Here is an 11,721-nt window from a genome sequence, read left to right on the forward strand (position 1 = left end):
GTTTCTTGAACTACGTGATGCACCCGGGGCTATGAGCACTAGATAATATAACAGTAAATTGCAAAATAAGATGGCAGAAGGATTCTTCCCTAAGAACAGTGTATTTTAGCAGAAGACAGGCAGTAAAATAAATGTGTAACTTAAAAAGAAAATAGTGACCATTTTTGTGGATACCAAAAGGGTACCATGGGTTGTAATTTTAAATGAATAATCAAGGAAGGATTCTTGTAAGAGTTGAGAACATGAATAAATACTTGAAAAGCGTAAGAGAGAGCTAACATTGGAGATCAGGGGAAAGAACATCCCAGTGGAGAAGCTAACCAATGAGAGTCCTGTACCTATCAGCAGAGAAAGCTAATCAATTGTTTACATTTCTTTAAAGTAAATACTCATAATACGGCAGATATAGGGACATTGTACATAAGGAAATAAGTTTGATAATCTAAAATAGAAACAGATAGTGTCGTTTCTTTAAAGGCAGTATATTCATTCACGAAAAATAACTACCTAGAGTGAAACTGGAACAAATCGAGTAATGCTCACCCAGAGCTCTAAAGCATAGCTCTTTCAGGTCAACAAGGAGGTTGGCTGGTTGGAGAGTGGTGAGGGGGAAAGACTTAACACTGGATGAATGCCATTAACAGTTGTCCTGAGTGAGATGGCCATTTGGAGCTTAGGAATCTGGAGATGGCTGTGTGGTGCCTGAGAGAAGAGGACGTGGGCGTGAAGATCAGGAATGATGGAGTCCCATGTGTTGTGAGGATATGCATAGCACTTAAAGTCATAAGACCGTAGACTGTTTGTTATGTGGGGGAGTCTTTAGACTTTTTGGAAAGCAGAGAGATGCTCCACAAAGAGACAGGAACGAAAATCATTTCAGCCCAACTTAGGTTCCAGTGCTAGGCCAAACCTTCAAGAATCTGACATCAGTTCATTGATTTTAAAAACATGCAGCACAATTTTGGAAAAAAGTTTTATAATTGCAATTGACTCAGTCACATCAGTCCAACAAAGCTTAAGGCATGTTTCCTTTGAAGTGTTTTACAAAGTATATATGACTTTACCCATAAAGACAAGTTCTGTTGACTTAGAAACAATGCTCAAAACAAAAACAAAAACAAAAACAAAAAAAATCAACAACATTTGAGGAAGAAAGACTGAGATATAGTGTCTGTGGGAGTCAGGATTTGGTCTGTCCCTAAGATAACATAGAAAGCACTAAGCTGTTGTAAAGAACAAGTGTGTCACTCACGCAGATGAGTTTTGTGGCCTAGAAGCAATGATCAAGGTTTTGTGGGGAGGGAGATTCTGGGGCAAACATTCTGGGGAATATTGCTGGAGCCTGGCTCAAGCTGGTGGCAAATGGTTGCCAGGTTGGTTGGAAACTACATCCTCCCCTGACCCCCACCCCTGGCATTCTGAGAGAACAGCCAAATATTTTCTCACTTTAGAAGGATGAACTTCATATTTAGCTTTTTCTGGCTTTTCCAATGCTTATCTATGTACTAGTTGGGTATCCCCCAAGACATAAAACGAGAAAGCCCAAACTGATCCTCTGCCTATGCCACTTTTAGCACCAGATAGAATAAATGTGAATATTTTTATGTATAGAACTTCAAACAGAAGACTAGACCCCAGAGAAGAGAATTGGGGATTGGAAATGGGTCTTGCAAGACTCAGATTTTTGACTCAATATACAAGATAGTATTCTAACAGCTATGCCTATTAGAAACCAAAGAGTCTGCTTCTCTGGCCTTGGAGGTGTCTGACGGACTCATCTCTCGTAATCTAAGGCTATCTAAGCAGGGAAGGGGGAAAATGGACTCTGTTAATTCAGGTGTCACCCAAGAAATATGTCTCATACTGTGTCATGGAAACCATCTATGTATTCTGTCTGTGTACACTAAATTGAGGGTCTAACAATGAAGTACTTGGACCAATGTTAACCAAGTATGTTTAGGCTCTAGATGGCCGAGAACATTGTGTCTGAGGAGAATCTCAGCAGCATCCCAGTATGCCTCATGCTTTGTGAGTTCAGAGACAGTCTTGACGTGAAGGCAATCTCCACAGCAGGGATTTTTTTTTTTATTTCCACTTCTATGTAACTTGAAGATATTACTTGAATAACAGAACCGACTGTACCAGAGAACTCACAGTTCTTCACAGATTCAGCTCTATTATTACATATGTGAGGGAGGAATGGTGGAGGGAAAAGAGGTCAAAAAGAAGACGTGATTGAAGGCAGGTGGGTAGAAAACTAGTTTAAATTGCACTGTTTGGGCCCCAAACACCCACAAAAACATTCCATTTGGGGATGTTAATACAGAAAGTATATGCATAAAAAAAGTAAAAGTTTCAAAAGAGTTATTGAAAAGCACTAGTGAGAAATTTTATGGATCCCTTAGAGATAAACAGTGTGGACCATACTTGATGTACTTGAAAGCCTGAGTTCGAAGCCTATTATTTCCATTTGTATTTGTACATACAAAAGAGATTCTTATATAATAGTCTTGTTGACATGGGCTGGGTTTGCTGATGGTATTTCATCTTATCCCATGAAAATGGAAAAACAGCTTTTCAAGCATGCACACACACTCGTGCATGCAGCCTCAATAGCTTTGAAGCCATCAGGAAACCTACTATGATTCAGATTTGTAGAAAACTGATTTCCTCAAGACTGAAGAACTCAATAGATTCTTAGAAAAGTCACTAAGCTGTATGAGGGGGTTGTTGTTGTTGTTGCTACTGCTGCTGCTGTTGAAAGCACTAGCTGTTCTCAGAACACCGATTTTCTCTTTAGAATATTATTAAAAACTAAAAATATAAATTTCTTCAGTCAGCTACACAATTTCTACAAAATAAAAAACATGCAGCCCACGTGTCAAGGAAGGCTTCGTGAACGGCTTAAATGAAATATTCCAGGCAGGAGCTGGAGTTCGGGTTTCCAACGGGTCAGGTAATAAATTGCTCTGGAGAACAGGAAGTATGCTTTCCAATGCAGGACATGTCCCTGGTGTTGAAAATGCCCTTCTGTGTTCTTTATGCACCAGAGAGAGGAAAGAAGGGACAGAGGTTCGAGATACCCTCTCCTCTCGGAGCTTCACTACCTCACAATGTAGCTTGTGTAGAACTGATAGCGGACACCACCCGTCCTAACCGGAGGCACCTCCTTGACCCCACCCTAGTCTCAAATGCATTCCAGTCCAGCCTACACCTCCACCAGGCCAGCCTTCAGAATACTGTTCTAGTCTTAAAACTACACTGTCTCACACAGGTGTGATGATTTTTTCTTATCATAGAGAGCAAAATGAAGGACTACATAAGGCACAGATGACACGCACACACACACACACACACACACACACAAATATATATATATATATATATATATACACTCAATTTGCCAATTTGGAGTCTGTCCAGCTATAGGCACTGAGCTGCTTTGAATACATCTCTCTCTGGTTTCCCAGAGTGAGGAAGAAGAAAGGAGTTTTTGAGATTTCTGCATATGTCTTCCCTCCTCTTTCCTCAGCCCTTTTCCAGGTTCTAGCCCCTAGAAGTAAAGTCTAGAGATGCGGAGGCTGCCCTAGAGACAGAGCAAGAACATGGGAAAGAGCTCAGACAGAGCATCTTTGCCATTCAAACAGAAGCGTCTGGGTTTGATCCTCAGAATCCATGCACAAAGTCAGGTGTGGTGGCGGGTGCTTCAGTTTGATCCCCGGAACCGATATGAAAAGCCAGATGTGGTGCTATGTCCTTGTGTACAAGAGTCTGGAAAGTCAGATTCAGGCTTTAAGATGTACAGAGTCATTGCCCTAAACCACCTTGTGTTTTGATTTGCTAATGAGAAAGCAGATGAGAGATTTAAATACAAAGAAAAATCACTAGATCTGATGGCCTTGCAGGAGCTTGGCCTACCTCACCCCCACTGCGGTCCTGTGCCAGTTCCTGTCTCCTGCCATGGGACTGTGACTACCAAGCAGTTGCCTCTTCCACTTGAAGCTCTCTTTGCCCTTCCTCCTGGACAGTCCTCTCCCTATTTGCCTAGTTAATTTCTCTAGGTAGAGCACGTCTCACTTTGACATTTGCTCCCTCTATGACCCGTATGACCTGGCTATCTCGTATCTAAGTCATCTTCCTCCAGGGACCACAGTGACCATTTTTCATGTCTTCTTATGGTTTGCCTTTAGATCAATGTTTACACCTCTGACCAGCCATGATTTATAATGTGGTTGAGACTCGCTTCCTGTAGTAGCTCCTGTACCCCCAACAGTGTCTTCCATGTTGATGACTTATTTAATGAATGGACGGAGAAATGCATTGTTTTCGTCCTAGTTCGTTTACTTCGGGTCTGTTGCGTTCAACAGAGTTAATAGTGGCTTGAGAAGTCTCACACCCCATCTGCTCTGTGGCTTTCATCCAGTAAGAAAGAAAGGGGCATGGAACCTACTGGAATCAGTGCTAAAGATGTGGTCAAGGACTGAAAAGTGTCAGTAGCTTTCTCCTAGGGCCTCAGAAAAGGGGGAACAGTCTGGCACCCGTGGTCTCAGGAAGAAGCCACCTGCCATTTCCGGAACTGCTTATAGTGCTTCTGCCTGAATTCATCAAAATTTCTAGGTGGCCATTCAGTCTCTAGATGTTTCAGTGATGCTATCTATCATCTAACTGAACAAAATGAACGCGGTGATCTAGCAGGTAGCGAAGAAACATCTTACAGTTTGAACTTTCGTGTAGTTTTTATATTCAGTCCAAATTGATTTTTTTTAAAGGCCATGTCTGACATTCAGGAAATTTATGGAACATTTACCAAAACCCAGCTCTTGTGATAGTGGGCTGATAGGTGTGCAGGGAGCTCTGTGAAGGGTTTCATGGGTGCTGACTTAAATGCTCATCTGAGGTTAGATAAGGGCTCACTGCATTAGAAGGCATGCTGACAGCCATCCTGGTGACTTGTGGGTTGTTTCAGATATAGCTCGGCTCCTGTGGTCCATGCTGTCCTCAAACTCCAGTGTATTTAAGGGGACCTTGAATTTCTGGTCCACCTGCCTACCACTTCCTAATGCGGGAGTTACTGGTGTGTGTTGCCACATCTGGTTTGATATCTTTACCAAATAGAAATTAGCTGTCTGCTTCTCCATTGTTCCTTACTGTAAGGAAGCGATAGATTTCTGGAGTTAGTTGTGAGGCCACCTGATGCCGGGGAGGCTTGAAGGACTGCTGTGTCAGAACTGAAATTAGTCTGGAAAAGCCTTTGGACAAGGCTTTCAGCTCTTAACAGTGTTCAGATAGGTTGGTTATAAGTGATATCAGCTGATTCCAAAGAAAGCCAACATCATGCTAACTAGTAATTAAAAATATTTAATAACTATTTGAGATGGTTAATTGATTTCAATTTTCTATTATTTAAAATAGTTAATTGATTTAAAATGGAAATTGGTGTGGACTTTTTTTTAACCTCAATTTTATATTGGACTCAAGATAGAGTAAGTTCCTTTACAAAAAGTATTTTAAGGAAAATTTATTATAGAAGACAGGAATGTCTTATTTTCCCTTTGTCTCAGTTAACCTCTGACCCCACCCCCCAAACTTGACTCAGTGAAGGATAATGCATTGCAGAGAAATATTTTGCGACTAGAGGGTGTGTTTGTAAGTGAAGTGAAGGAGAGCAGATGTTGCTGTGCTGGGCAAAATTTTCAGCTGCTCTAGAGAGATTTACAAGGGGGACTTCCTTTTTAGCAGATAACAAGCAGCAGGGTTCTTGGCTGGGTGACAAGAGGGGAGATTAAGAGGGAGAGGGAAGGAGGGAGGGAGGGAGGGAGGGAGGGAGGGAGGGAGGGAGGGAGGGAGGGAGGGAGGGAGGGAGGGCACACACAGGAAAGAACAGGTGGCCCTTGACAGGAACCTTCAGCAGTGCACCAGTAGCAGGGCTTGGAAATGAGATGGAGCAGGCTCTGTGGAGCATCCTTCCTGCTGGGCTGCTGTCTCTTCTTACTGAGCATCAGTCACTAATCACTCACCAAATCACAGGCTAAAACTCCAAGATACTTGGCAATCAGCTAGCCCCATCCACTTAGATCTGAAAGCTTAAATAGACAAACAAACGAAACCACCAAGTCTCATGCTTCTGCCAGCACTGACGGGGTTCTCCCTCAGGTTCTCTGAGGTCTGGGCCTCAGAGAGCAAGGCCTGATACCACTCACTATTGCAAACCAAACACCCCATGCCTCCTGCTCCATGCTGGACTGACCTTAGGAGGCAGGTGACAACAGTACTCCAGGAGAGCCAGATCTGCGTTCTTTTGGCAAAAGCACTCACCAGGGGGAGTTGTAAAGACTCATTCTGTGAGGTGCAGATTACCCCCCAAAACGAAAGTGTACCCTTCAGGGAAAGACATTAACACTGGGCAGGCATTCTTCCTAACTTTATCAAATCTTAAAAGGACATTTCCCCCTAGAAATAATTCAAGTGTAGACAAGAAAACTTTTGGGGATCCTGATAGAGTTCCTTGAGGGGTCCATCTTGCTGAGTGGCTGCTTTGCCTATTGGCACATGCCACCTTTCACGGTTCTGGTTGGAGTGTGGGGTGACACTGAAAGCCACCAGTGGAATCTTACCAGTAGCCCATTGCAAACAGGCTCCTTCCAGAGCTCATGTTGATGGTCTACTGGTGTCCTTGCCGGGAAGACAGTAGGTCCAATTCACTGGTTCGAGAGGCCACATCCAGAGGAGTGTAGTGTTCTGGTCCTGAGACATACCACAAGGTCCCTCAGCATACGTCAATCAACTCATTCCTTAAGGCGCCCAGCAGCATGGACAACACTGAAGTCTATGCTTGGGGCTAATCAACCCCAAAGCCCATCTCTCTGCAGATGGTGGTGCACTGATTCTCAGTGCTTATTTGTGAGTTAGGTAAGCGATGCATCCTTGGTACTCTCTGCAAACCACCTACCCAGTCAGCTTCCGGTTTTCACTGCTCTCAGGTACTGAGAATGTACCAGTATATCCGTGTATCAGTGTATCGGTCACTCCAGGACCATGGCAAGGCTGAGAAGGCCCTCCTATTCCAACAGGAGAGAAAGCTAAGAGAATAAGCCTCGCTGTGCATAGGAAAGGCTTCCTTTCTCAGATCACGACCTCAGGAACACCGGGGACAGCCTCTCCTTAGGACAGATACCAGATGCATGGCCAGCAAGGCCAAGATGTGTGTCGAAGCCCTTTCCTGCTCCTATGCAGCCTTCTTGTGCTGGAGTTTGGCATATCCGTCCCATCCTCTGCTCGGGTCCTTGCCCTACCTCCACACATGCACAGACTGCTTCGAGTAGTTCTCCATCTCTAGAAGGCATAAGTTTGCCTGATGTCCCCCTACTGTGTAAACTTTCATTTCTTCCTTGTCTGTGTATATATAAAGTGCCCTTTGAAGTAAGATTTTTTGTTATCATTGTTGTTTTGTTTTGTTTTTGTAGCAAGGATACACTTCTATACATTTTATTGGAGAATTTGATTATTCTGTATCTGATTTGATATTAATGCATAGCTTTACTCTCATACACCACGACAGAGACTATGGTCTCGCCTACAGAAACAGATATGAGAATTTGTTGATCTTACTGTAGTTATGGGGGAGATCAGGGATGAAAGTTCTGAAGTTTCCTTGGGAATTTGTTTCTTCCCATTGGTTACAATTAACATGTGAGTGACCAGGGCAGGGCACGGTCCTCCGAGTTAACCTTGTTTTCCTTCTTTACAGCACCTGAGATTCTCCGAGGCTGTGCCTATGGACCTGAGGTGGACATGTGGTCTGTAGGAATAATCACCTATATCCTGTAAGTGACGAAAAGCAACCTTTCTGCAAACAGCCTCTGATATTAATTCTCATGAGAACCAATGTTGCCCTTTGACTTTTTTGTGATGTCTCTTTTTGCGTTAACCATGGCGAGAAGAGCATACTCACAAAAATGGGGATTCCTTCGTATGTTATCTGTTTTCTTGAGGGCAGAATGTATCCAGGGCTTTTCTTTATCCGATTTTCCTATGTAACATACTCACATTGAATGCGACATATTCGATGATTATAAGTGTGAAATCTAAGTCACCTGTCATACTCTCCACTTATTGGCATCTGTTAAACAGACTGTTAACCCATAGGACACCTGTCATTTGTTTCATAAGAAATCTCACACTCACACGTTTCTTACCAGAATATTTCAAGCACATATACAAATTGATTTATTTTTCCTGTATGTTAAGATTTCAAGGGCCTTGGGCTGAGTACTGTGAATAAAATGAGCTAGTTAGTCACGTGCTGCTATTCCAACTCCATTACTGAGCTGCTGTCTAGTACAAACAAATAAGGAATTTCAGGAGATTTGTGCCAACGTGCTGACAGAATTGCAGGTAACAGAAGAGCATGCATAAAGATTGCTGTAGAAAACCCAACTTGGTATCAATGCACCCAAGAGCTAATGCACAGTAGGCACATCTGTTGGCCATCTTGACTTGGGTATCTTCTCTATTAAGCCTTCATGTGCACTTAGTTGGGGACTGGTGATGTGAGGCTATGACATCAAGACATTTGACTAATAGCATGGGTTGGCTCAGAACCAAAGGGGAAGGAAGAGAGCATAGAAGTAATGGTGGGAAGGGTAGCATTAGGATCTAGTCCACTGATGCTTCCTGGGAAAGCTATGTTATGAACGACAGTTAGACCTCAGCATGATGGCCCAAATGAGGTACCTATTCCTTTCCCACTTCTATACAATAAACACTGGGCTTTTTATAAATTTTTTTATAAGTTCACCAGTCAAATACTATTATTTTATATGTGTGCACCTGTGTTTGTGTGGGTGCATGTGTATGTGTGCTTGTGTGTGCATACATGTGGAGTACAGAAGACAACTTGAGTTATTTTGGGGGAGGTGGGGTTTCTGTGACTGAAACCATGTAGGCTAAACTGGTCAGCAAGGAAACCCCAAGGCTCCACTGTCTCAGCCTTCCCAACATTGAGATCACAAGTACATGCCACCCTACCTAGCTTTTTAAAAATTTGGGCTTTGGCCACCACCAATCTCAGGTCCTTGTGCTTGTATGGCAAGCCAACTGAGCCATCTTCCCCTCCCTTAATTTACTGACGTGAAAACCTGTTTCCTTTCACCCTTTATTGTGAGACAACAGCTGCCTTAACATTTCAGTCCTTAAAACATCTGCTTACCGCCACCTGTTTTGTGCCAAGGCCACACTCTTTCTGAAGATGACTTTAGTTTGGAAACAAAGGCCTTTTCTCCCAGGAATTCTGGACCTTTTGCCTTGGAGAGCTGTAGCGTTTGGCATCTCATGACTGTAGTGATCAGATCGACACCCTAAGTCATCAAACTGTCTCCTTCAGCTTTCAACACTGCAGTTAATCCCAAAGGCTTGGCGCTAACCTGTACCTTTGCACCCCAGGCACTGGGTAATCCCAGCAATTTCCTAAACTACCACTGCAGTACTACCAAAGGAGCTTTACACCGTGTGTGTGTGTGTGTGTGTGTGTGTGTGTGTGTGTGTGTGTGTGTGATTCCCACTCTCTGCTGCATCTTTTCCATGTGATCAACTGTTTGCCCATCATCAAAGAAGAGTGCTCGGCCTGGCTGTGGTGGAAGGCCATTGGACAACTGTGACTTTTAAGTTGTCATTGTCTTTGGGTTGCAGAATGAGGAATGTAGGACCTTCCTGAACCAAGTCTGGAAAGCTAGCTACTTCCTCCATGACTAACCAGCAGCAGGTTTCACTTCCCTAGGGTTAGAGGGGATAGGAGGGCCCTGTTCACCCCTCTGTGCTTTCCCCTCCTACCGACCCCTTCCTGTGCGGACGGGTCAGCCTTCCTGCAGACTTGTGCAGGAAGAGTGCACTGATTCCGGGTTTTTCCATTTCAAAGTTTCACCCTCTCCCAGATGGCTCAAGGATGTTTGGAACAGGCCAGGATTCTCCCATGGAAACATTTCATGAGCACAAAGGAGTAATGGCTCCTTCCTAGAAGCTGCCATTTCAGGAAGCATTTGATAATTCTCTGTAGCAACCTGGCTGGCTTAAATCCAAGACACTATCTTTTAACTTTCCTTTTTTTTTTTTTTCTTTCCCACTTGATTTTCAAAGGGAACGTGTAAATATATGCCTGGAAAGACTGCTGATTGTCAGGGCTGCCCGCCCCACCCCACCCCTGTGGTGACCCAGAACGGTCACTTGTTTCTAGCCAGTGGCAGCTGGGTAACCCCAGAGCTGACGTTCACTTTCCCTGAGTCTCTGTTCCTTTTTGCACACTCTGCTTCTTCTCCCATCGGGAGATGACCCTGTAGGAGACAGTTAGGTGAATGTGGCCAGACATCTTGGAAATAAGGGCCATTTACAAGGATGAAGTGAGTCCTGCTCTTCTGTCGGCTGCCTGCGGCGACTGAATTAATAGTGTTATCTCTATTCTGATTCAGTCCGAAATCCAAACTCGAATAATATATCAAAGTACCTACTAATTTTTTTGGAGTTCCATTTTATATTAACTTGGAACCCTAACCAATCTGTTTAATGGTTTTTAACTATCAAGAAAAATAACTGCTGGAAAATCATAACCACAATATCTATAATATTAGCCATTCTAATTGTGTTTTTGTGCCTTTTTTACTGCTATTGTACTTGTAGTTTTTATAAGAAATTCTACTATTCGTACTCTCTGGAGATGTTTTTATGCTGTCTGTCATAAATTATAACCAAACAATCACACACCTGTACAAATAGATTTACCTATAGGGAATATAGAGAGACTTGAATTTTTTGCAGAAATGTGATTAAACATGCTTGATCATTTAAAAGTATTTGGTTCTGTTTTTTTTTTCTCCAGACTTTGTGGATTTGAACCATTCTATGATGAGCGAGGTGATCAGTTCATGTTCAGGAGAATTCTGAATTGTGAATATTACTTTATCTCCCCCTGGTGGGATGAAGTGTCTTTAAATGCCAAGGACTTGGTAAGTGTGACCAAAGCAAAAATGAGAGAAACAATATTTAGCTAAGAAATAGTAAGGGATATTTTTAAAGTAGACCACTTTTCACATTGTTATTTCTTTATAACTTTAAGATATTTTAAATTAAAAAGCACGTTAATGCATCTTCCTTATGCAGAACAGAAACCAGACATGCTTTCAGCCCTCACTAGCTAGATCATCAGAGTAGCATTAGTTAAGGAATTTTTGCTACCTGATAAACATAGAGCCTTTCAAATAACACCATTCACACCCACCGAATTCTGCTTTAAGGTGGGATATTCACCTAAGTGTAGATGTATTTCAAATAAATATGAATGAATCCATGAAACTTTTAAAATGTATTAAAATCTTCTGGCAGTAGCATGAGCCCTATTATGCAACACTGGAATTATAAATAATATCCACTCTATTAATAGAATGTTTTAGGGTTCACTTTACACTGCTGCACATTCAGGACCACAATGAAGCTCATTAATATTCCAGCAATCCCTTCTAGAGAGCTTTCCCTCTTCTAGTAGAAGGATGCTCGTGTATAATTGAAACAGCAACCATCATTCCTCTGGAGAAAAAAACAATGTGCCAAAATAATGGAGTTGATTTTGAATCATAAAAAAGGCTTTATGTAACTGCATGGTACTGGTACAGCTACAGACAAGTAGATCAATGGAATAGAATTGAAGATCCAGAAATGAATCCACCCACCTATGGT

General features: G+C 42.6%; 1 protein-coding gene across 2 annotated transcripts in view; it reads left to right on the top strand.

The window, feature by feature from the left end:
* Positions 1 to 11,721, top strand: part of Camk4 (calcium/calmodulin dependent protein kinase IV) — a 227,350-nt gene that overhangs the window by 206,893 nt on the left and 8,736 nt on the right. For both annotated transcript variants that reach the window (XM_021214784.2, XM_029547243.1), the window contains exons 9-10: positions 7,748 to 7,823; positions 10,868 to 10,994. In XM_021214784.2, coding sequence (XP_021070443.1) covers positions 7,748 to 7,823; positions 10,868 to 10,994 — 203 coding nt within the window. The remainder of the gene's footprint in view (positions 1 to 7,747; positions 7,824 to 10,867; positions 10,995 to 11,721) is intronic.

The sequence above is a fragment of the Mus pahari genome, chromosome 15, assembly GCF_900095145.1.
Source record: "Mus pahari chromosome 15, PAHARI_EIJ_v1.1, whole genome shotgun sequence".
NCBI lineage: Eukaryota > Metazoa > Chordata > Mammalia > Rodentia > Muridae > Mus > Mus pahari.